This window comes from Zophobas morio, unplaced genomic scaffold, assembly GCF_036711695.1.
Source record: "Zophobas morio isolate AGI-343-1 ecotype UQ-CSIRO unplaced genomic scaffold, CSIRO_AGI_Zmor_V1 ptg000008l, whole genome shotgun sequence".
Lineage (NCBI taxonomy): Eukaryota > Metazoa > Arthropoda > Insecta > Coleoptera > Tenebrionidae > Zophobas > Zophobas morio.
In genome coordinates, this window is record NW_026972113.1 from 2003527 (window position 1) to 2030357 (window position 26831).

A 26831-nucleotide genomic window follows, 5' to 3' on the forward strand; every position below is an offset into this window, starting at 1 on the left:
TACTGTTATAGAAAGTAGAGGTAAGGTGGTAAGAAATCTAAGAAAATTCTAGGTTCTATCAGATGTTGATCTTTAGAACAAGAACTGAGAAGATAAAACAAGACAATCCAGTTAATTCTAGGTGATTCCATTTCTATCTGAGAGTATTAGTCTGACAATATATAACGTTATGTAGATCTTAGAAATGGGATTTAAAATCTTGAAATTAAAAGAAATAGAATACGAAAAAAGCTGGTTTTCAAAATCAATAGGGGCAGTCTTATCTTAACAAATACTAGGACCGCCCACCCGCCCCCTATTTTCCCAAAGGTTATATCATTTGCCAAAATCAGTCTTATCTTACCAAGTACTAGCCCCGCCCACCCGCCCCCTATTTATTCAGAGGATATGTCATTTGCCAAAATCAGTCTTATCTTACAAAGTACTAGCCCCGCCCACCCGCCCCCTATTTTCTCAGAAGATATGTGATTTGCCAAAATAAGACTTATGTTAGCAAATTCTAGCCCAGCCCACACCCCCTTTACTTTCTCAGAGGGTAGTATTAGCTAGTACTTGCTCAGATAAGACTGATTTTGGCAAATCACATATCCTCTGAGAAAATATGGGCGGGTGGGTGGGGCTACTACTTACTCAGATAAGACTGATTTTAGCAAATGCCATACCCTCTGAGAAGACAAAGGTCGGGACGACATGAAACTAGTTCTAGACGATTTCATTTCTGAGAGTATTGGCTTTACAAATAGAAATGGAATTCAAAAGTCATGGTATCAAAAGAAATAGAATAAGAAAAAAGCTCGTTTTTACAAGATCAATAGGGGCAAACCAGTTTTATTTTAACAAATACTAGGCCCGCCCACTCGACCGCTATTTTCTCAGAGGATATGTCATTTGCCAAAAATAATCTTATCTTACCAAGTACTAGCCCCGCCCACCCGCCCGCTGTTTTCTCAGAAGATATGTCGTCTGCCAAAATCAGTCTTATCCTACCAAGTACTAGCCCCGCCCACCCGCCCCTTATTTTGTCAGGGGATATATCATTTGCCAAAATAAGACCTATGTTAACAGGTTCTAGCTACGCCCACCCTCGCTTTATTTTGTCAGAGGGTAGTACTTGCTAAGATAAGTCCTATTTTGGCAGATATATCTTCTGAGAAAACAGGGGGCGGGTGGGCGGGGCTAGTACTTGTTAAGAGAAGACTGATTTTGGCAAATCAGATATCCTCTGGTAAAATAGCGGGCGGATGGGCGGGGCTAGTACTTGCTCAGATATATAAGACTAATTTTGGCAAATGCCTTACCCTCTGAGAAAACAAAGGACAGGGCAAGATGAAACTAGTTCTAGACGATTCCATTTCTGAGGGTATTGGCTTGACAAATAGAAATGCAATTCAAAAGTCATGGTATCAAAAGAAATAGAATAAGAAAAGAGCTAGTTTCTGAGAATCTATAAAAATATAGAATCTTGGTGAAATTTGCGGAAGAAGTGGAAGAATTTTGACTTATGCACGTACTGTTATGAAAGCATAGGTAAGTAAGGTGGTAAGAAGTCTAAGAAAATTCTAGATTCTATCAGATTTTGAACTTTAGAACAAGAATTGAGAAGATAGAAACAAGACAAAGAGCTAATATAGATCCCAGAAATGGGATTATAATCTTGAAATTAAAAGAAATAGAATACGAAAAAAGCTGGTTTTCAAGATCAATAGGGGCAAAATCAGTCTCATCTTAACAAATACTAGGCCCGCCCACCAGCCCCCTATTTTCCCAAAGGTTATATCATTTGCCAAAATCAGTCTTATCTTAGCAAGTACTAGCCCCGCCCACCCGCCCCCTGTTTTCTCAGAGGATATGTCGTCTGCCAAAATCAGTCTTATCCTACCAAGTGCTAGCCCCGCCCACCCGCCCCCTATTTTTTCAGAGGATATATGATTTGCCAAAATAAGACTTATGTTAGCAAGTTCTAGTCCAGCCCACCCCCATTTTATTTTCTCAGAGGGTAGTACTTGCTAGTACTTGCTCAGATAAGACTAACTTTGGCAAATCACATATCTTCTGAAAAAATATGGGTGGGTGGGCGGGGTACCACTTGCTCAGATAAGACTGATGTTGGCAAATCACATATCCTCTGAAAAAATATGGGCGGGTGGGCGTGGCTACCCCTTGCTCAGATAAGACTAATTTTGGCAAATGCCGTACCCTCTGAGAAAACAAAAGGCGGGGCGAGATGAAACTAGTTCTAGATGATTCCATTTCTGAGAGTATTGGCTTGACAAATAGAAATGGGATTCAAAAGTCATGGTATCAAAAGAAATAGAAGAAGAAAAGGGCTAGTTTCTGAGAATCTATAAAAATATAGAATCTTGGTGAAATTTGCCGAAAAAGTGGAAGAATTTTGACTTATGCACGTACTTTTATAGAAAGTAGAGGTAAGGTGGTAAGAAATCTAAGAAAATTCTAGGTTCTTATGTAGATTACGTTATGTAGATCTCAGAAATGGGATTTAAAATCTTGAAATTAAAAGAAACAGAATAAGAAAAAAGCTAGTTTCTGAGAACCCAGAAGAAAATAAAGTGACGATTCCATTTCTGAGAATATTGGCTTGATAATCAGAAATGGGATTCAAAAGTCATCGTATCAAAAGAAATAGAATAAGAAAAGAGCTAGTTTCTGAGAATCTATAAAAATATAGAATGTTGATGAAATTTGCGGAAGAAGTGGAAGAATTTTGACTTATGCATGACTGCTTTTGAAGGAAGAGGTAAGGTGGTAAGAAGTCTAAGAAAATTCTAGGTTATATCAGATTTTGATCTTTAGAACAAGAACTGGGAAGATAGAAACAAGACAATGAAGCTAATTCTAGATAATTCCATTTCTATCTAAGCCTGACAATATATAACCTTATATAGGTCTCATAAATGGGATTTAAAATCTTGAAATTAAAAGAAATAGAATACGAAAAAAGCTAGTTTTCAAGATCAATAGGGACAAAATCAGTCCTATCTTAACAAATACTAAAGGTCCGCCCACCCGCCCCTATTTTCCCAAAGGTTATATCATTTGCCAAAATCAGTCTTTCTTAGCAAGTACTAGCCCCGCCCACCCGCCCTCTATTTATTCAGAGGATATGTCATTTGTCAAAATCAGTCTTATCTTACAAAGTACTAGCCCCGCCCACCCGCCCCCTATTTTTTCAGAAGATATGTGATTTGCCAAAATAAGACTTATGTTAGCAAGTTCTACCCCAGCCCACCCCCCCCGTTTACTTTCTCAGAGGGTAGTACTAGCTAGTACTACCTGATTTTAGTAAATCACATATTCTCTGAAAAAATATGGGCGGGTGGGCGGGGCTATCACTTGCTCAGATAAGACTGATTTTGGTAAATCACATATCCTCTGAGAAAATATGGGCGGGTGGGTGGGGCTACCACTTGCTCAGATGAGACTGATTTTGGCAAATGCCTTACCATCAGACAAAACAAAGGGCGGGACGAGATGAAACTAATTCTAGACGATCCCATTTCTGAGAGAATTGGCTTGACAAATAGAAATAGAATTCAAAAGTCATGGTATCAAAAGAAATAGAATAAGAAAAGAGCTAGTTTCTGAGAATCTATAAAAGTATAGAATCTTGGTGAAATTTGCGGAAGAAGTTTAAGGCAATTCTAGGTTCTATCAGATTCTGAACTTTAGAACAAGAACTGAGAAGATAGAAACAAGACAAAGAAGCTAATTCTAGATGATTCCATTTCTATCTAAGAGTATTAGCCTGACAATATATATCGTAATGTAGATGTCAGAAATAGGATTAAAACCTTGAAATTAAAAGAAATAGAATACGAAAAAAGCTGGCTTTCAAGATCAATAGGGGCAAAATCAGTCTTATCTTAACAAATACTAGGCCCGCCCACCCGCCCCCTATTTTCCCAAAGGTTATATCATTTGCCAAAATCAGTCTTATCTTAGCAAGTACTAGCCCCGCCCACCCGCCCTCTATTTATTCAGAGGATATGACGTCTGCCAATATCAGTCTTATCTTAGCAAGTACTAGCCCCGCCCACCCGCCCTCTATTTATTCAGAGGATATGACGTCTGCCAATATCAGTCTTATCTTAGCAAGTACTAGCCCCGCCCACCCGCCCTCTATTTATTCAGAGGATATGACGTCTGCCAATATCAGTCTTATCTTATCAAGTACTATCCCCGCCCACCCGCCCACTATTTTCTCAGAGGATATGTGATTTGCCAAAATAAGACTTATCTTAGTAAGTTCTAGTCCAGCCCACCCCCCCTTATATTTTCTCAGAAGGTAGTTCTTGCTAGTACTTGCTCAGATAAGACTGATTTTGGCAAATCACATATCTTCTGAAAAAATATGGGCGGGTGGGCGGGGCTACCACTTGCTCAGATAAGACTGATTTTGGCCAATCACATATCCTCTGAGAAAACAAAGGTCGAGACGAGATGAAACTAGTTCTAGACGATTCCATTTCTGAGAGTATTGGCTTGACAAATTGATGGTATCAAAAGAAATAGAATAAGAAAAGAGCTAGTTTCTGAGAATCTATAAAAATATAGAATCTTGTTGAAATTTGCTGAAGAAGTTTAAGACAATTCTAGGGTGTATCTGATTTTGATCTTTAGAACAAGCATCCGACAATGAAGCTAATTCTAGATGATTCCATTTCTATCTAAGAGCATATAGCGTTGTATAGGTCTTAGAATTGGGATTCAAAATCGTGAAAAGTGAAGACACAAAAAATTCTGGGTTGTATCAGATTTTGATGTTTAGAACAAGGAGAGAAGGCAGGAACTAGAGAATGAAACTAGTTCTAGATTCCATAGAATATTAATTAGCCTAACAATTTTCCTTTCAAGTATAGAATTCTAGGCGAATTTGTGGAAATTCTGGCTTTGGAGACAATACAGGTGCAGATCGCAGTCATTGTCAAACGAATCTATATTAAGAACAGATTTTTTTTAATATACAGGGTGTTGTTTTTTAATGCCATAGTTTCACACTCTGTAAATTCGACTGATTCAACTGAACTGATTTTGTTCAAATTATCGTTACTCTACTATCAAAAACAAGTATTTAAGATTTATAGAAAATTTTCTTAGCAGTCAAGCTTTTCTGGAACGACAAAAATTTTTGGTCCACCGTGATGGCCATCTGCTCTCTAATTCTCTTTGAATTACTAATAAAAATAGAAATACCTGGATACTTACATTACAAAAATAACACAACGGAGGTGGTCTTTAAAATACGCTTTTTTATCCTCTCCGCTAAGCTAACACCACTTTCAAAGGTGAACGGCGACATTTACAAATACGCGCTCTCTCTGTAATGAAAATCTTGGCACACGAGAAAATATTTCCACAAAAACACCCAAATGAAAAATGCCTCCTTCACAGTAGTTACGAGCACAAGATCGCTTTTATCAACTTTTACGCTCCCTTTTAAATCAATACGCCAATAAATTTAACAGGTTATAGTTCCATAAAGTCAAACTCCAACCTATAAATTCAAATCACTTTTCAGCCGAGTTAATTAAAACGCACCGCCCGAAGACGACTCATTAAAACCACTTACCATTTTTTAACCTATTTATGTCTTAGCGGACACCAATCGATTCGCATGCCCACAATTTGCGACGTTAGGGTTTCGAAAAAAGACAATTTTAAACCGACACGATAAATTATTAAAAATAATTCCGCTGCGTGCTTCAGACTTTCTTGCAATAAATGTAATTTATGGCCTTTTTCTTCCTCCTGTAATCATGACCCAGAGTGGGTAATTGCTTGACAAATTCGGGACAAGTTTAATTTAAAGTGATGCATTCGGAAGATCCGCGACGTCGTATTTTTGGCCCAATTAAGAACTTTTGCGGATTTTTTAATTACGCGGACACCCGGGGGAAGACGATTGCCGCTACAAACCGAAGCGATTATTCATGCATAAATCTCGTTTCTGTGGCGACAAAGCCCATTGATTGTTTCTCGGAAAATCGCTGGTAAAAGTGGGCAAGCCAGTCGCGAATATCAATTAATTTAGCAATTCATACGTCGTAAATCAATGGCTTACATTTGTAATGCAGCCAGCAACAGCACAAAGCTCCGCAAAGTGCACACAACGGTCCTCGAATATTGAAAGTAAGTATTGCAGTAAAATCAGCGGACAGGACCTAATATATTATTATAGCTTTTTCATGAATTTTATTAGTCGAAATGAAGTACCCAGCAGGAGTTTAATTAGAGAGCATAATCTGAATTATTAGCAGCCCCGTCTCTTATTTATTCATTCGGCTGTACATTTTTCATCGCTGATTGTGTTCTTGTGACTTTTATCGCCTGTTATCCTTTTAAATCATCGGGAAGCCGAGGTAAAGATGTGGCTTGTTTGTTCTAAGATTCTCTGCATCGCGTTACTGAGTCAACAGGAACTGTTTGCTTTAAATACGGTAAAGCTGGGCAAACACGAGGGAGCTTTTAGAATGATAGTTTTAAGCTTAAGTTCATTAGGGGCTCGTGTTGAGGTTGACTGTTACATGAATCCTGTGTGTTTCTGGACACCTATTCAACCGATAGATTTTTATAATTACAGTTCTCGTTTCCACAATGATCACCGATTCTGTCTTCGCTCCCCATTAGCGCTGATAAGCCATGAGTAATCGACCATTATTTGCTCATTTTGGCACGTTAATGCGAAATTACTTAATTAAAAAATCGTTATCGAAAGAACCCATTTAGCAGTCAATTTATCCGAGAGATTTATTACGGTATCAAAATACAAACTAACAATTATTCCCGCGAATAATTCACGAGTTACATTTGTTGGTTATTACTTTGCAGCTATTGCTGATGGAAATCTGCGCCAAGACGATGATTTATGTTAAGCCGATATTTGTTCCTTCCGTGAAGATTACAGCGCTATAAATTGTGACGGATTAAATATGGCAGAGTGGTGATGGTGCGCTTGCATTTTCTAGCCTTGATGTATTATCAGATTTAGAGTTCCTGAAACTGCCATAAAACAGAAAATGAGGTATCGATGCGTGCATGCACCATAACCGACGCGAAAAAAGCTCGGCGAGAAAGCTCGCGATTTACACCCTTATTAAAGTAATTGATGCTGTTTCGTCCCGGACTTTAACTAGTTTCGAGCGACAATACTTTGTAATAATTTCTGTGACGTCACGTGCCACTTTCTATAAATTATTGCACAAGCTCCGAAATATCTGGTTTCAGAGAAATTGATGATAAGATTTATGCTTATATTACATAAAAAACCGTCATTATCGATAAAAATCTGAGCATAATCATGTTAAAAAGCTGTTATTATAGTCGGGCATAATTAATAATAAAAGCAATAAAGCGTACGCGAAGTGCCGTTATTTCTTCACACGCGCAACGTGTTTCGGCGTGCTACGATTATTATAAATTTTTTGGTTCCTTTTATGCGAACGACGAGAAAATGATTTGTTGTTGCTAAATTTACGATTTGTTTCTCTCTCTTTCTATCATTCGTGTTTTTTCTCTTTTCCTCCTTTGTTGTCCACACTCTTTTCATTGATTTCTACTGTGTAGAGAATTACAGATGAATACAACATTTTGTAACACATTTGCACTGTTATCTAACGCGAAATCTTTGTTTTGTTAAGGAGACTCCGAGATTACTTAAAATTACTTAAAAACAAGACTCAAAGATCTTTTCAAACTACCTCAAAAACAAAAGAAAAGTGATATCCGAGATTCTTTCAAACTATTTGAAAAACAAAACAAAAGAGAAATTCTTTCAAAGACACCAGAGACAAGGAGTCCCAGAGATTTTTTCAAACTTCTTCAAAAACCAGACACAAGATGTGCCCGAGATTCTTTCAAATTACTTAAAAAAAAAAAAACAGACAAAAAGGATTCCAAGATTCTTTCAAACTACTTCAAAAACCAGACACACGGTTTCCCCGAGATTCTTTTAAAATACTTCAAAAACCAATCACAAATGGTCCCCGAGATTGTTTCAAACTATGTACTTCAAAAACCAGACAAAAGGGGTCCCCGAGACTCATTAAAACTTCTTCAAAAACCAAACCAGACAAATAGTGAGCCCGTGATTCTTTCAAACTACTTCAAAAACTAGACACAAAAGGTCCCCGAGGTTCTTTCCAACTACTTCAAAACCAGACACAAGATCTTCCCGAGATTCTTTGAAATTACTTCAAAAAAACAAGACAAAAGGGATCCCGAGATACTTTTAAACTACTTTAAAAACCAGACACATCAAGATGTTACCGAGATTCTTTCAAATTATGTACCTCAAAATCCAGACACAAGTAGTCCCCGAGATTCTTTCAAACTTCTTCAAAAACCAGACACGAGATCTCCCCGAGATTCTTTCAAATTACTTCAAAAAACCAGACAAAAAGGATTCCAAGATTCTTTCAAACTACTTCAAAAACCCGACACACGGTTTCCCCGAGATTCTTTTAAAATACTTCAAAAACCAATCACAAATGTTCCCCGAGATTGTTTCAAACTACTACTTCAAAATCCCAGACAAAAGATGTTCTCGAGATTGTTTCAAATTACTTCAAAAACCAGACACGAGATCTCCCCGAGATTCTTTCAAATTACTTCAAAAAACCAGACAAAAAGGATTCCAAGATTCTTTCAAACTACTTCAAAAACCCGACACACGGTTTCCCCGAGATTCTTTTAAAATACTTCAAAAACCAATCACAAATGTTCCCCGAGATTGTTTCAAACTACTACTTCAAAATCCCAGACAAAAGATGTTCTCGAGATTGTTTCAAATTACTTCAAAACCAGACACGAGATCTCCCCGAGATTCTTTCAAATTACTTTAAAAAATCAGACAAAAAGGATTCCAAGATTCTTTCAAACTACTTCAAAAACCCGACACACGGTTTCCCCGAGATTCTTTTAAAATACTTCAAAAACCAATCACAAATGTTCCCCGAGATTGTTTCAAACTACTACTTCAAAATCCCAGACAAAAGATGTTCTCGAGATTGTTTCAAATTACTTCAAAACCAGACACAAGATCTTCCCGAGATTCTTTACAATTACTTCGAAAAAACCAGACAAAAAGGATTCCAAGATTCTTTCTAAACAACTTGAAAAACCAAACACAAAAGGTCCCCGAGATTCTTTCAAACTTCTTCAAAAACCAGACACGAGAGATCTCCGAGATTTTTTCAAATTACTTCAAAAAAGCCAGACAGAAAGGATTCCAAGATACTTTCAAACTACTTTAAAAACCAAACACAAAAGGTCCCCGAGATTCTTTCATACTTCTTCAAATAGCACGCACAAGAGATCCCCGAGATTCTTTCAAATTACTTAAAAAAAACAGACAAAAGGTATCCCGAGATACTTTTAAACTACTTGAAAAACCAAACACATGAAGATATTACCGAGATTCTTTCAAATTATGTACTTCAAAAACCAGACACAAGTAGTCCCCGAGATTCTTTCAAACTTCTTCAAAACCCTGACACGAGAGATCCCCGCGGTTTTTTCAAATTACTTAAAAAAAAAACAGAAAAAAGGGATCCCGAGATACTTTTAATCTACTTCAAAAACCAGACACATGTAGTTCCCGAGAATATTTCAGACTTCCTCAAAAACCGGACAAATTGTTTCCTCGAGATTCTTTCAAAATACTTCAAAAACCTAACACAAATGGTCTCCGAGATTTTTTCAAACTACTTCAAAAACCAGACACATCAAGATGTTACCGAGATTCTTTCAAATTATGTACTTCAAAAACCAGACACAAGTAGTCCCCGAGATTCTTTCAAACTTCTTCAAAAACCAGACACGAGAGATCCCTAGATTCTTCCAAATTACTTCAAAAAAACCAGACAAAAAGGATTTCAAGATTCTTTCAAACTACTTCAAAAACCAAACACAAAAGGTCCCCCAGATTCTTTCAAACTTCTTCAATAACCAGACACAAGATCCCCGAGATTCTTTCAAATTATTAAAAAAAAAAAAACGGATAAAAGGGATTCCGAGATACTTTTAAACTACTTCAAAAACCAGACACATGTAGTTTCCAAGAATATTTCAGACTTCCTCAAAAATCGTACAAATTGTTTCCTAGAGATTTTTTCAAAATACTTCAAAAACCTAACACAAATGGTCTCCGAGATTTTTTCAAACTACTTCAAAAACCAGACACATCAAGATGTTACCGAGATTCTTTCAAATTATGTACTTCAAAAACCAGACACAAGTAGTTCCCGAGATTCTTTCAAACTTCTTCAAAAACCGGACACGAGAGATCCCCGAGATTCTTTCAAATTACTTAAAAAAAAAACAGACAAAAAGAATTGCAAGATTCTTTCAAACTACTTCAAAAACCAAACACAAAAGGTCCCCGAGATTCTTTCAAACTTCTTCAAAAACCAGACACGAGAAATCCCCGAGATTCTTTCAAATTACTTGAAATAAACCAGACAAAAAGGATTCCAAGATTCTTTCAAAGTACTTCAAAAACCAAACACAAAATGTCTCCGAGATTCTTTCAAACTTCTTCAAAAACCAGACAAAAGGGATCCCGAGATACTTTTAAAGTACTTCCAAAAACCAGACATATATACATAGTTCCCGAGAATATTTCAGACTTCCTCAAAAACCGGACAAATTGTTTCCTCGAGATTCTTTCAAAATACTTCAAAAACTTAACACAAATGGTCTCCGAGATTTTTTCAAACCACTTCAAAAACCAGACACATCAAGATGTTACCGAGCTTCTTTCAAATTATGTACTTCAAAAACCAGACACAAGTAGTCCCCGAGATTCTGTCAAACTTCTTCAAAAACCAGACACGAGAGAGTCCCGAGATTCTTTCACATTACTTCAAAAAAAGCAGACAAAAAAGATTTCAAGATTCTTTCAAACTACTTCAAAAATCAAACACAAAAGGTTCGCAAGATTCATTCAGACTACTTCAAAAACCAGACGAAAGAGGTCCCCGAGATTCTTTCAGACTACTTCAAAAACCTCGACACAAAGAGGTCCCCGAGATTCTTTAAAACTACTTCAAAAACCAGATAAAAGGGGCCCTGAGACTCTTTCAAACGACTTCAAAAACCAAACACAAAGAGGTCACCGAGATTCTTTGAAACTACTTCAAAAACTAGACACGAGAGATCCCCGAGATTCTTTCACATTACTTCAAAAAAAGCAGACAAAAAGGATTCCAAGATTCCTTCAAACTACTTCAAAAACCAAACACAAGAGATCTCCGAGATTCTTTCAAATTACTTAAAAAAAACAAACAAAAGTGAGCCCGAGATACTTTTATACTACTTCAAAACCCAGACACATGTAGTTCCCAAGAATATTACAGACTTCCTCAAAAACCGGACAAATTGTTTCCCCAAGATTCTTTCAAACTACTTCAAAAATCTAACACAAATGGTCCCCTAGATTTTTTCAAACTACTTCAAAAACCAGACACATCAAGATGTTACCGAGATTTTTTCAAATTATGTACTTCAAAAACCAGACACAAGTAGTCCCCGAGATTCTTTCAAACTTCTTCAAAAACCAGACACGAGAGATCCCCGAGATTCTTTCACATTACTTCAAAAAAAACAGACAAAAAGGATTTCAAGATTTTTTCAAACCACTTCAAAAATCAAACACAAAAGGTTCGCGAGATTCATTCAGACTACTTCAAAAACCAGACGAAAGAGGTCCTCGAGATTCTTTCAGATTACTTCGAAAACCCCGACACAAAGAGGTCCCCGAGATTCTTTAAAACTACTTTAAAAACCAGATAAAAGGGGCCCTGAGACTCTTTCAAACGACTTCAAAAACCAAACACAAAGAGGTCACCGAGATTCTTTGAAATTACTTCAAAAACTAGACACGAGAGATCCCCGAGATTCTTTCACATTACTTCAGAAAAATCAGACAAAAAGGATTCCAAGATTCCTTCAAACTACTTCAAAAACCAAACACAAGAGATCTCCGAGATTCTTTCAAATTACTTAAAAAAAACAAACAAATGTGAGCCCGAGATACTTTTAAACTACTTCAAAACCCAGACACATGTAGTTCCCAAGAATATTACAGACTTCCTCAAAAACCGGACAAATTGTTTCCCCGAGATTTTTTCAAACTACTTCAAAAATCTAACACAAATGGTCCCCTAGATTTTTTCAAACTACTTCAAAAACCAGACACATCAAGATGTTACCGAGATTTTTTCAAATTATGTACTTCAAAAACCAGACACAAGTAGTCCCCGAGATTCTTTCAAACTTCTTCAAAAACCAGACACGAGAGATCCCCGAGATTCTTTCACATTACTTAAAAAAAAACAGACAAAAAGGATTTCAAGATTTTTTCAAACCACTTCAAAAATCAAACACAAAAGGTTCGCGAGATTCATACAGACTACTTCAAAAACCAGACGAAAGAGGTTCTCGAGATTCTTTCAGATTACTTCGAAAACCCCGACACAAAGAGGTCCCGAGATTCTTTTAAACTACTTCAAAAACCAGATAAAAGGGGCCCTGAGACTCTTTCAAACGACTTCAAGAACCAAACACAAAGAGGTCACCGAGATTTTTTGAAACTACTTCAAAAACTAGACACGAGAGATCCCCGAGATTCTTTCACATTACTTCAAAAAAGCAGACAAAAAGGATTCCAAGATTCCTTCAAACTACTTCAAAAACCAAACACAAGAGATGTCCGAGATTCTTTCAAATTACAAAACAGACAAGAGGGAGCCCGAGATACTTTTAAACTACTTCAAAACCCAGACACATGTAGTTCCCAAGAATATTACGGAATTCTTCAAAAACCGGACAAATTGTTTCCCCGAGATTCTTTCAAACTACTTCAAAAACTAAACACAAAAGACCCCCGAGATTCTTTCAAACTTCTTCAAAAACCAGACACAAGAGATCCCCGAGATTTTTTCAAATTACTTAAAAAAAAACCGACAAAAGGTATCTCGAGATACTTCTAAACTACTTGAAAAACCAGACACATCAAGATGTTACCGAGATTCTTTAAAATTATGTACTTCAAAAACCAGACACAAGTATTCCCCGAGATTCTTTCAAACTTCTTCAAAAACCAGACACGAGAGATCCCCGAGATTCCTTCAAACTACTTCAAAAACCAAACACAAGGGATATCCGAGATTCTTTCAAATTACAAAACAGACAAAAGGGAGCCCGAGATACTTTTAAACTACTTCAAAACCCAGACACATGTAGTTCCCAAGAATATTACAGAATTCCTCAAAAACCGGACAAATGGTTTCCCCGAGATTCTTTCAAAATACTTTAAAAACCTAATACAAATAGTCCCCGAGGTTTTTTCAAACTACTTCAAAAACCAGACACATCAAAATGTTTCCGACATTCTTTCAAATTACTTCAAAAACCAGACACATGTAGTTCCCGAGAATATTTCAAACTTCTTCAAACCCCAGACAAATGGTTTCACCGCGATTGTTTCAAACTACTTCAAAAACTAGACAAAAGTTGCTCCTGAGATTCTTTCAAATTACTTTAAAAACCAGACGAATGAGGTCCCCGAGAATCTTTCAAACGACTTCAAAGACCAAATACAAAGAGGTCACCGAAATTCTTTGAAACTACTTCAAAAACTAGACAAAAAAAGGTTTCTGAGATTCTTTCAAATTAGTTCAAAAACAAAACATTCTTCGTTAAAAATTCAATGAAACATTTTTCAATTCCCTCTCTTTGAAGTTACGTGTTGCGAAATGGCCTCAAGGTCCACTCCTAAAGCTCCTTTTTCCTCAACATTCAATAAACTGCTGCAAAATTGCACTCTGCAGTTTAATGACGCCCCGACTGGACTTTATTAAACAAATGACCACACGAACATCATTATTTTAACCGCTTGTCATCCGAACAAATTTACCTTATCATTATTTCACATCCGGAGAAAATTTTGAAATATGTTATTTTCCAATTGTTGACTTCACAACGTTGTTCATTGCACGGTCCCTTTTTTCCGTTTTTCATTGTACTCTTGCGTAAGAGCAATGATGTTCTACTTCCATTACTGTACGGTAAAGTTTAGCATTTCGCCAATTAACTGTAATGAAACGGAATTTATGGACAATATTTATAATGTACAGCCGTTAAAGAGGAAAATATTTTCACGGGATTTTGCTTTAATTGCGATGCATTCGACGACGGAATTTATAAGGTGGCTCAACGGGTAACAGCACAAATTGTAAATTTTAAATAACCGACAAACGGAGCGTAATTGGAAGTAAAATCGTTCCTGGTTTGATAGTTTCGTGGCGGGAGTGGAAGCTTCGAGATACCGAACATTCTAGATCCAGACTATACGTATAAGTAGTATTCCTCCTGGTCCTATTAATAAATACATTTAAAGAGTTATTAAGCTCTAATTGTAGTCCCCAGCCACCATTACCATCACTCGGCTCCATTTATTTGCATTCTTCAACATAATTGTTTAAAGTAGTCAATGCTATATACGTAAATTACGACAACCGATGGTACTTTTTTCCAAAAACTCTCATTTGCGTTCTATTTATAATCACACAAGTTGACGGCATCACTTTAATGGTACGCCAGAACCAGAAGTAGCTGTATTTACACGACTCAAATCACTCTATGACTTGCCACTTTTCCACCCATCAACTCCAAGTTAAAGTACGCTCAACCATAATGACAAATAATTGCGAATAATTTACCGATTGCTCGAAAAATTCTTAACGACTTCATTTCAGTGTCACTTTTTCCTTGAACTTTGAGCAAATCTCGTCTAGTTGATCTCAGACAACTCATATTTGCGTCGTCCCAGCATTTCCGAATAAATCACACTGATTTATGCCACAACATGCTGGATAAACGCATTGATAAAGCTCTGTGCTTGTACGAAAAGTGGTGACACTGTGTTGTGTTATTTGCATCGTGATACGGAATAACAACCTGAACTGTAACACAATATAAATATAAATCTAGTTTTACGCAAAAAAGTAAAAAATTTTGTACCGGAACACGGTGTTTTTACAGAGGACGATGCCCGAGAGGAATTTTTCCTTTTTTTGAGTTAATTATATTTGTATGTCGTACTTGCTCTTTATAGCTCACATTCCCTTATACACCTGGATATGCTTGAAATGTTCCTGTAATTTATATAACGACAGTTGCAGTGCTATGAAAATTGCCACGATCCACTTATGTAACCTGTATTATGCTCGTATTTATGCGACAGTTTTTTCGTCCTGGAAGGATGGAGAGCGTCGTTGCAATAGATCAATAAGTGCTTTGCAGAATGTGCAAGAAAAGGAAAGATTCCTTAGAGAAATGAGTGCGTTTTGAAATCAATTATTACATTTTACTATTATTTATTTGGATTATTGTTCTCCCTTCTGTGCAACTACTGGTAAAAACATATTTCGAATAGCGATAGGAGTTAAAAAAATGTTAAATGTTCTATCCGCACGATATCTGCTCAAATAAATACGAAAAGTGAATTCAAAATTTCCAAAAATTTTCCAAAAAAGTGGTTAAAATTGGTTTAATCGACCAAAAATTAGTGTCAAATTGTAGATAATCTTACGCTAGTTACGACCCTGAAAGCGCCGCCGCGGTATCTGGTCTAATAAAGGCGCAAAATGCGTTCAAAATTTCCAAAAATTTTCCAAAAAAGTGGTTAAAATTGGTTTAATCGACTGAAAATTGGTGTCAAATTAAAGATAAACTTCCGCTGGTTACGATTCTGAAAGCGCCGCCGCGGTATCTGGTCTAATAAACCCGCAAAATGAATTCAAAATTTCCAAAAAGTTTACAAAAAAGTGGTTAAAATTGGTTTAATCGACCGAAATTTGGTGTCAAATTGTAGATAATCTTCCGCTAGTTAGGATTCTGAAAGCGCCGCCGCGGTATCTGGTCTAATAAAGGCGCAAAATGCATTCAAAATTTTCAAAAATTTTCCTAAAAAGTGGTTGAAATTGGTTTAATCGACCGAAAATTGGTGTCAAATTGTAGATAATATTCCGCTAGTTACGATTCTGAAAGCGCCGCCGCGGTATCTGGTCTAATAAACGCGCAAAATGCATTCAAAATTTACAAAAATTTTCCAAAAAAGTGGTTAAAATTGGTTTAATCGACCGAAAATTGGTGTCATATTGTAGATAATCTTCCGCTACTTACGACTCTCAAAGCGCCGCCACGGTATCTGGTCCAATAAAGACGCAAAAGGCATTCAAAATTTCCAAGAATTTTCCAAAAAAGCGATTAAAATTGGTTTAATCGACCGAAAATTGGTGTCGAATTGTAGGTAATCTGCCGCTAGTTACGATTCTCAAAGCGCCGCCGCGGTATCTGGTCTAATAAAGGCGCAAAATGCAGTCAAAATTTCCAAAAATTTTCCAAAAAAGTGGTTAAAATTGATCTAATCGACCGAAAATTGGTGTCAAATTGTAGATAATCTTCCGCTGGTTACGATTCTCAAAGCGCCGCCACGGTATCTGGTCTAATAAAGACGCAAAAGGCATTCAAAATTTCCAAGAATTTTCCAAAAAAGTGGTTAAAATTGGTTTAATCGACCGAAAATTGGTGTCAAATTGTAGATAATCTTCCGCTGGTTACGATTCTCAAAGCGCCGCCACGGTATCTGGTCTAATAAAGACGCAAAAGGCATTCAAAATTTCCAATAATTTTCCAAAAAAGTGGTTAAAATTGGTTTAATCGACCAAAAATTGGTGTCAAATTGTAGATAATCTTCTGCTAGTTACGATTCTCAAAGCGCCGCCACGGTATCTGGTCTAATAAAGACGCAAAAGGCATTCAAAATTTCCAATAATTTTCCAAAAAAGTGGTCAAAATTGGTTTAATCGACCAAAAATTGGTGTCAAATTGTAGATAATCTTCCGCTAGTTACGATTCTGAAAGCGCCGCCGCGGTATCTGGTCTAATAAAGGCGCAAAATGCATTCAAAATTTTCAAAAATTTTCCTAAAAAGTGGTTGAAATTGGTTTAATCGACCGAAAATTGGTGTCAAATTGTAGATAATCTTCCGCTAGTTACGATTCTGAAAGCGCCGCCGCGGTATCTGGTCTAATAAACGCGCAAAATGCATTCAAAATTTCCAAAAATTTTCCAAAAAAGTTGTTAAAATTGGTTTAATCGACCGAAAATTGGTGTCAAATTGTAGATAATCTTCCGCTAGTTACGATTCTCAAAGCGCCGCCGCGGTATCTGGTCTAATAAAGGCGCAAAATGCAGTCAAAAGTTCCAAAAATTTTCCAAAAAAGTGGTTAAAATTGATCTAATCGACCGAAAATTGGTGTCCAATTGTAGATAATCTTCCGCTGGTTACGATTCTCATAGTGCCGCCACGGTATCTGGTCCAATAAAGGCGCAAAATGCAGTCAAAATTCCAAAAATTTTCCAAAAAAGTGGTTAAAATTGATCTAATCGACCGAAAATTGGTGTCCAATTGTAGATAATCTTCCGCTGGTTACGATTCTCATAGTGCCGCCACGGTATCTGGTCCAATAAAGGCGCAAAATGCAGTCAAAAGTTCCAAAAATTTTCCAAAAAAGTGGTTAAAATTGATCTAATCGACTGAAAATTGGTGTCAAATTGTAGATAATCTTCCGCTGGTTACGATTCTCATAGTGCCGCCACGGTATCTGGTCCAATAAAGACGCAAAAGGCATTCAAAATTTCCAAAAATTTTCCAAAAAAGTGATTAAAATTTGTTTAATCGACCGAAAATTGGTGTCAAATTGTAGATAATCTTCCGCTAGTTACGATTCTGAAAGCGCCGCCGCTGTATCTGGTCTAATAAGCAAGACATTGAAAACTATCGACCGATTAGTATAATTTCAGTTCTATCGAAAATCTTTGAAAACATTGTGTCCAGTTTCATAAGTGATTCTTTTAGAAACGTAATCAGTGTGTCACAACATGGTTTTTGTTCTGGTAGATCAACTGAATCTAATCTCTTTGTATACATAAATGATATTTTTAATGCAATTGAGGACGGTTCGGAAATTCACTGCATCTACACAGACTTCCACAAGGCGTTTGATTCTGTTGATCACACCATTTTGATACACAAACTTCTACTCTACGGCGTTCGTGATCCTTTACTTTCATGGATTCAATCTTATATCAGTCATCGTCTACATTTTGTACAATTAATGAAGTTCAAGTCATCTACCTACGAATCAACATCTGGAGTTCCTCAAGGCTCGGTTATAGGACCACTTTTATTTAATATCTTCATTAACGATATCTGCTTGAATTTCAACTCAAATTCCTTACTGTATGCAGATGACTTGAAGTTATATAAGAAGATTGATTCCATGTATGACATTAATACTTTGACAAATGATCTTATATGTCTTAACGATTGGTGTAAACTCAATCATATGTCTCTTAACATTAAAAAATGCAAAGCAATGTGCTTTAGTCGCAAAAGTCGTCCCTCAGTTCCATTGTACCTACTAGAAAATACGCCCCTAGACATAGTTAGCAATGCCAAGGATTTGGGTATCTATTTAGACACTAAATTATCTTTCGTCAGTCACTACGAATATGTTGTTTCTAGAGGTAGAAAACTTTTGGGGTGTTTAAAGCGGTGGACGGTGAACTTCAGTAACATCAGAACCATTCTGATATTATACTATTCGTTAGTCCGATCGATATTGGAATTCAATTGTGTCAACTGGTCACCGTTTTATATCACTCACATAAGCCGAATTGAAGCTGTCCAAGTCAAACTTTTAAAATATGTCAAATATAAGTTGTGTAGTGATGGTATTGTGTTAGCTGATACAGACCTTGTTGCATCTTATCTGTCAGTACATACACTAGAAAATCGTCGTAAGTATCACAAACTATGTTTTCTTTTTAAATTATTAAATGGTTTAATTGAAGCCCCCATATTGCTAGCGTTGGTAGGTCTTAATGTGTCAATCCGTAAGGTTCGTACGCCTAGGCTGTTTTTTATACCAGTTCATAAAATGAATTATGCATTACATTCGCCTCTAAATAGCGTTTTGATGATTGCTAACGAATGCAACACTTTAGAGTTTTTTGGTATCTCCCTCAACGCCTTCAAGAAAGAATGTCGCAAATTGTTACTATTATGTTAATATGAATTGTTATGTTAATATTTTGTTATGTACTTTATGTAATGCCTTTATATCTTTCGGCGTAATAAAGCACTATTTATTTATTATTTATTTATAAAGGCGCAAAATGAATTCAAAGTTTCCAAAAATTTTCCAAAAAAAGTGGTTAAAATTGGTGTAATCGACCGAAAATTGGTGTCAAATTGAAGATAATCTTCCGCTAGTTACGATTCTGAAAGCGCCGCCGCGGTATCTGGTCTAATAAAGACGCAAAATGCAGTCAAAATTTCCAAAAATGTTCCAAAAAAGTGGTTAAAATTGATCTAATCGACCGAAAATTGGTGTCAGATTGTAGATAATCTTCCGCTAGTTACGATTCTCAAAGCGCCGCCACGGTATTTAGTCTAATAAAGACGCAAAAGGCATTCAAAATTTCCAAAAATTTTCCAAAAAAGTGGTTAAAATTGGTTTAATCGACCAAAAATTGGTGTCAAATTGTGGATAATCTTGGGCTAGTTACGATTCTGAAAGCGTCGCTGCGGTATTTGGTCTAATAAAGGCGCAAAAGGCATTCAAAATTTCCAAAAATTTTCCAAAAAAGTGGTTAAAATTGGTATACTCGACCAAAAATTGGTGTCAAATTGTAGATAATCTTGGGCTAGTTACGATTCTGAAAGCGTCGCTGCGGTATCTGGTCTAATAAAGGCGCAAAATGCATTCAAAATTTTCAAAAATGTTCCAAAAAGGTGGTTAAATTTGGTTTAATCGACTGAAAATTGGTGTCAAACTGTAGATAATCTTCCGCTAGTTACGATTCTGAAAGCGCCGCCGCAGTATCTGGTCTAATAAACGCGCAAAAGGGATTCAAAATTTCCAAAAATTTTCCAAAAAAGTGGTTAAAATTGGTTTAATCGACCGAAAATTGGTGTCAAATTGTAGATAATCTTCCGCTATTTACGATTCTGAAAGCGCCGCTGCGGTATCTGGTCTAATAAATGCGCAAAATGAATTCAAAATGTCCAAAAATTTTCCAAAAAAGTGGTTAAAATTTGATTAATCGTCCGAAAATTGGTGTCAAATTGTAGATAATCTTCCGCTATTTACGATTCTGAAAGAGCCGCTGCGGTATCTGGTCTAATAAACGCGCAAAATGCATTCAAAATTTCCAAAAATTTTCCAAAAAAGTGGTTAAAATTGGTTTAATCGATCGAAAATTGGTGTCAAATTGTAGATAATCTTCCGCTAGTTACGATTCTGAAAGCGCCGCCGCGGTATATGGGATAATAAAGGCGCAAAATGCATTCAAAATTTCCAAAAATTTTCCGAAAAAGTGGTTAAAATTGGTTTAATCGTCCTAAAATTGGTGCCAAATTGTTGATAATCTTCCGCTAGTTACGATTCTCAAAGCGCCGCCGCTGTATCTGGTCTAATAAAGGCGCAAAATGCATTCAAAATTTCCGAAAACTTTCCAAAAAAGTGGTTAAAATTGGTTTAATTTAACGAAAGATCCTGATGATATTAATTTTCATTTTAATGTTGTCATATTTGTATTGATACAATCAACAAATATCATCCTCCACTCACTTCAGAAATTATTCTCATCGTATAGTATTTCCATTTGAACCCATTCTTTTTCCTCTAACCCAGCGTCACACTTCAAACACCGCCGTCAAAACAAACATTTCCTCAGATCACCTCTCACCGCACCACAACAACACCATTCCTCACAATAGCCACCGCCAGACACAACAACAAAAACAAACCAACACAAACCCGATAACAACCAAAGTACAATTTTTCACCTGCTTCCGGTGTTCATTTCTATTTAAATCCCGCCAATCAACCCCAAAATCCCTCCATTTTTAATTAAACCCACACGAGCCCTCCGACTCATCAGACCCATTTTTTCTCATACGGTTTCGTCCAGTTATCTCCGACGTCATCTAAACTAGATAATTCCGATTAGTTTTATCTAGTGAACAATCTTCACCTCTCTCCTGCATTGTGGAGTGCATTTCACGGTCGCCCTACCACAGTACAGCTTCGGAACACTTGCAGCTTGCTGCAGAGTGCATTAGTGCACCGGTGAGTGTGGTGCGTTCGACGAGCTTTTGCAGACACTTGGTGATAGATCTGGAAGTCGCGGTGGTTTGGAAGAGGTTGTTGGGGTTGGGGTCGGTGGTGCGAGTGCTGTGTACTGATGATGTGCGGATTACGAGAAAGTCGAAACGTAGGTAGCATCTGCTCGCCGAGACGGAAGCGGTTGAGTCATGCGGAAAAGCTGCGATCTTGCTGAAAGCGGGGTTTGGCGGATGTGTTGGGCGAGGGTTTGATAAAAGTGGTGATGATGCAGTTTTAACGGAATTTCTAAGTCTAAACAAACGGATACATTTTTCACCAAGCCTGGATTTTATTTTATTTCCATTTTTCTCTTACTTTATCTTTGTCTTTGAAAATTTATAAGTTTTCAGTCCATTTTATCTTATTTGTCATATTTAATAATGTCGAGAAACATAATTTTGGAAATTTTCAAAAAAGTATAATTTTAAAATGCTGATGAAGAGAGTGAAGAAACCGAGACATTTTTTTTCTTAATGGTTAATCTGAGCGGAAGCTAACTTGGACCATACGGAGCCAACGTTATTTTTATGACAGTTTAAGGTATTTTTTTCCAAAATTTTGACTAAATATCTAGATTTTCTCTTGAGAGTATTTTTGAAAAATTCCATACACAAGAAATTTTATTAACCATCAAATGATTAAAACCTAAAATGGGACTTAAATAAGTCTACACATATTAAGAAAAAAAAGGAAAATATAGAACCCCGCCCACCCACCCTGTCTCAATTGTGATGATTTTTTTATTCATCGTGACGCAAGGGGGCGGAGCTTAACTGCAAAATCCTTATTTCTCAACGAGAAATTAAAAACATGTTTTTGAGTGTCGTGTTGTTCAAAGAATACTATGTATATTAAGAAAGAAATTGAAGCCAAAGATTAGGCCCCACCCATACTGGCCCCGGTCTCAACTCTCAATTGTGATAAATTTTTCATTCGTTGTCAAACCGAGGGGCGGGGCTTAATTGCATATCTCTACAAGAATTTACCATTTTAAACATGTTTTAAGTTTCTTGTTATGAAAAGATGGCTATGTATATTAAGAAAACAAAGAACGAAATATAAGCCCCGCCCACCCACCCTATCTCGATTGTGGTGACTTTTTTTTAATCGTTTAGTTTTTTTTTTTAGAATTTAAATGCACAATTACTTATTATTTCTCTTCAAGAATTTACCATGTAAGACATGTTTTTGAGTATAGGGTTATTCAAATATGTATGTATTTTAAGAAAAAATGAAAACCAAAGATTAAGCCCCACCCATACCTGCCCTGATCTAAATAGTAATGAAGTTTTCATTCGTTGGCAGATCTAGGGGCGGAGCCTAATTGCAAAATCCATATTTTCTTACAAAAATATACCATTTTTAAATGTGTTTTACGTTTCTAAGAATAAAAAAATCATCACAATCGAGATGGGGGGGTGGGCGGGGTTTATATTTCACCTTTTTTTCTTAATGTCCATAGAATTTTTCGAACAACACGATACTGAAAAACATGTTTTTAATTTCTTGTAAAGAAATAAGTATTTTGCAGTTAAGCTCCGCCTCCTTGATCCACGACGAATAAAAAAATCAGCACAATTGAGACAGGGTGGGGGGCGGGGCTTATATTTCGTCCTTTTTTTTCTTAATATGTGTAGACTTTTTTTTACAACAAGAAACTTAAAACATATTTTTAATTTCTTGTATAGAAATAAGTATTTTGCAGTTAAGCTCCGCCTCCTTGATTCACGACGAATAAAAAAAATCATCACAATTCAGACAGGGTGGGTGGGTGGGGCTTATATTTCGTCCATTTTTTCTTAATATGTGTAGACTTCTTTTCACAAAATGAAACTTAAAACATGTTTAAAATGGAAAATTTGTAAAGGAAATATCGGCCCATAAAATTTTCCCGACAAAAGTGTACCATTTTAACCATGTTCCAGGTTACTTGTTATGAAAAGATGGCTGTGTATATTAAGAAAACAAAGGACGAAATATAAGCCCCACCCACCCACCCTATCTCGATTGTGATGATTTTTTTTTAATCGTTTAGTTTTTTTTTTAGAATTTAAATGCACAATTCTTATTATTTTTCTGCAAGAAATGACCATATAAGACATGTTTTTGGGTATACTGTTATTCAAAGACTACTACATATGTATTTTAAGAAAAAATGAAAACTAAAGATTAAGCCCCACCCATACCTACCCTGATCTAAATAGTAATGAAGTTTTCATTCGTTGGCAGATCTAGGGGCGGAGCCTAATTGCAAAATCCATATTTCCTTACAAAAATATACCATTTTTAAATGTGTTTTACGTTTCTAAGAATAAAAAATCATCACAACCGAGATGGGGGGGTGGGCGGGGTTTATATTTCACCTTTTTTTCTTAATGTACATAGAATTTTTCGAACAACACGATACTGAAAAACATGTTTTTAATTTCTTGTATAGAAATAAGTATTTTGCAGTTAAGCTCTACCTCCTTGATCCACGACGAATAAAAAAAATCAGCACAATTGAGACAGGGTGGGTGGGCGGGGCTTATATTTCGTCCTTTTTTTTCTTAATATGTGTAGACTTCTTTTCACAACAAGAAACTTAAAACATGTTTTTAATTTCTTGTATAGAAATAAGTATTTTGCAGTTAAGCTCCGCCTCCTTGATCCACGACGAATAAAAAAATCATCACAAATGAGACAGGGTGGGTGGGTGGGGCTTATATTTCGTCCTTTTTTTTCTTAATATGTGTAGACTTCTTTTCACAACAAGAAACTTAAAACATGTTTTTAATTTCTTGTATAGAAATAAGTATTTTGCAGTTAAGCTCCGCCTCCTTGATCCACGACGAATAAAAAAATCATCACAAATGAGACAGGGTGGGTGGGTGGGGCTTATATTTCGTCCTTTTTTTCTTAATATGTGTAGACTTCTTTTCGCAAAATGAAACTTAAAACATGTTTAAAATGGAAAATTTGTAAAGGAAATATCGGCCCATAAAATTTTCCCTGCAAAAGTGTACCATTCTAACCATGTTCCAGGTTACTTGTTATGAAAAGATGGCTGTGTATATTAAGAAAACAAAGGACGAAATATAAGCCCCACCCACCCACCCTATCTCGATTGTGATGATTTTTTTTAATCGTTTAGTTTTTTTTTTAGAATTTAAATGCACAATTCTTATTATTTCTCTGCAAGAAATGACCATATAAGACATGTTTTTGGGCATACTGTTATTCAGAGACTACTACATATGTATTTTAAGAAAAAATGAAAACTAAAGAATAAGCCCCACCCATACCTGCCCTGATCTAAATAGTAATGAAGTTTTCATTCGTTGGCAGATCTAGGGGCGGAGCCTAATTGCAAAATCCATATTTCCTTACAAAAATATACCATTTTTAAATGTGTTTTAAGTTTCTAAGAATAAAAAAATCATCACAATTGTGATGGGGTGGGTGGGCGCTGTTTATATTTTACCTGTTTTTCTTAATATGTGTAGACTTCTTTTCACAACAAGAAACTTAAAACATGTTTTTAATTTCTTGTATAGAAATAAGTATTTTGCAGTTAAGCTCCGCCTCCTTGATTCACGACGAAAAAAAAAATCATCACAATTGAGACAGGGTGGGTGGGCGGGGCTTATATTTCGTCCTTTGTTTTTCTTAATATGTGTAGACTTCTTTTCACAACAAGAAACTTAAAACATGTTTAAAATGGAAAATTTGTAAAGGAAATATCGGGCCATAAAATTTTCCCGACAAAAGTGTACCATTTTAACCATGTTCCAGGTTACTTGTTATGAAAAGATGGCTGTGTATATTAAGAAAACAAAGGACGAAATATAAGCCCCACCCACCCACCCTATCTCGATTGTGATGACTTTTTTTTAATCGTTTAGTTTTTTTTTTAGAATTTAAATGCACAATTCTTATTATTTCTCTACAAGAAATTACCATATAAGACATGTTTTTGGGTAAACTGTTATTCAAAGACTACTACATATGTATTTTAAGAAAAAATGAAAACTAAAGATTACGCCCCACCCATACCTGCCCTGATCTAAATAGTAATGAAGTTTTCATTCGTTGGCAGATCTAGGGGCGGAGCCTAATTGCAAAATCCATATTTTCTTACAAAAATATACCATTTTTAAATGTGTTTTAAGATTGTAAGAATAAAAAAATCATCACAATTGTGATGGGGTGGGTGGGCGGGGTTTATATTTTACCTGTTTTCTTAATGTTCATAGAATTTTTTGAACAACAATATACTCAAAAACATGTTTTTAATTTCTTGTAAAGAAATAAGTATTTTGCAGTTAAGCTTCGCCTCCTTGATTCACGACGAATAAAAAAAATCATCAGAATTGAGACAGGGTGGGTGGGTGGGGCTTATATTTCGTCCTTTTTTTTCTTAAGATGTGTAGACTTCTTTTCACAACAAGAAACTTAAAACGTATTTTTAATTTCTTGTATAGAAATAAGTATGTTCCAAGTTACTTGTTGTGAAAAGACGGTTAAGTATGTTAAGAAAAAAAAAGGCAAAAATATGTTTTATAACTTTTCTGAAAGCATCACTTTTAGAGCTTCAAAGGTTAACAAAAATCTGGCGTGTTTCACGGTTTCAGGAAATCTCACGACTCTAAGAGCTACAACAGCGTTATCTTAATTCATTATTCCAATCCTTCACTTGTACCTCCGACCCGCTAATTCGCTCCAAGCTCACGTTTTTTCGCGAATGTCGCCCATAAACAAGCAACTTTCGAAAAATCTCAGGCACATTTCATGCTTTTCCTCATCCTCGCCATAAGCGCACATTAAGGCCAATGCTACCTCGTTTCCTTTATCAGTGTGCAGCTTTGCAGGTTTAATTTATTCAACGCGGACGTGCACTTGTCTAAATTAGGATCTTGTTGACAAATGTCGCCGCCGCTAATAAGGCATAGATTAGAAGATTACCGAGTCGGACATCATTAAGGCAACAACAGAAAGGGATTTAAGCGCACATATTTCGTGACTGGACATTTTTATAACGCGTTATATTATCTAATGGGAGTTGTTTCGATGGTGATTCTTGTGGTGTGGTGGTATTCCGAAGACAATGCGCGCTAAGAACTCATTAAGAAGCAGAAGCAAAATGTAATCAAGTTGAAAAAATTGTATGGAAAAAGTGGCCGCTGTGTAATAAAAGACGGTAGACTGTAATTGTGAAGATGCCCTCAGGGAGCATCACCGTGCGTCCTGAAGAAGATTGTGATGATGATATTGCAGGTAAGGAGATTTGGAGCGTTTTTGTTGGCGCGTTCGCACGTTTTTTGGCGGTGCTGTGGAGCTTTTGGGCGATAAAAGATAATTGGTGATTTCCAAAAGTGAGAAGATTAAAGAGGATAGGGTAAAACGACGAGGTTGCTTCGTTTCACTTTGATCAACACGCGATAGTTGAATATTTAATACAACGTTTAAGACAAAGAATCGAAACCACAATAAATGCACTCACTCTCTTTTCTGAGAGTCACGTAATCAAAATAACCTCTTCAGAATGTTAGTAATTTGTAAGATTCCTTAAGAATCGTCCTCAAGAAGGAA

General features: G+C 36.3%; 1 protein-coding gene across 5 annotated transcripts in view; it reads left to right on the forward strand.

The window, feature by feature from the left end:
- The window catches only part of LOC135125009 (protein TANC2), a 267204-nt gene that overhangs the window by 66366 nt on the left and 174007 nt on the right, over positions 1-26831 (forward strand). The window contains exons 1-2 of one of the 5 annotated variants that reach the window (XM_064050281.1): positions 21162-21369; positions 26096-26516. The exons of 2 other annotated variants lie outside the window; for them this stretch is intronic. In XM_064050281.1, coding sequence (XP_063906351.1) covers positions 26459-26516 — 58 coding nt within the window. In that variant the 5' untranslated portion in view covers positions 21162-21369; positions 26096-26458. Of the gene's footprint in view, positions 1-21161; positions 21370-26095; positions 26517-26831 lie in introns of those variants that run through there. 2 more of the 5 variants (XM_064050279.1, XM_064050282.1) reach the window with 2 other exon arrangements.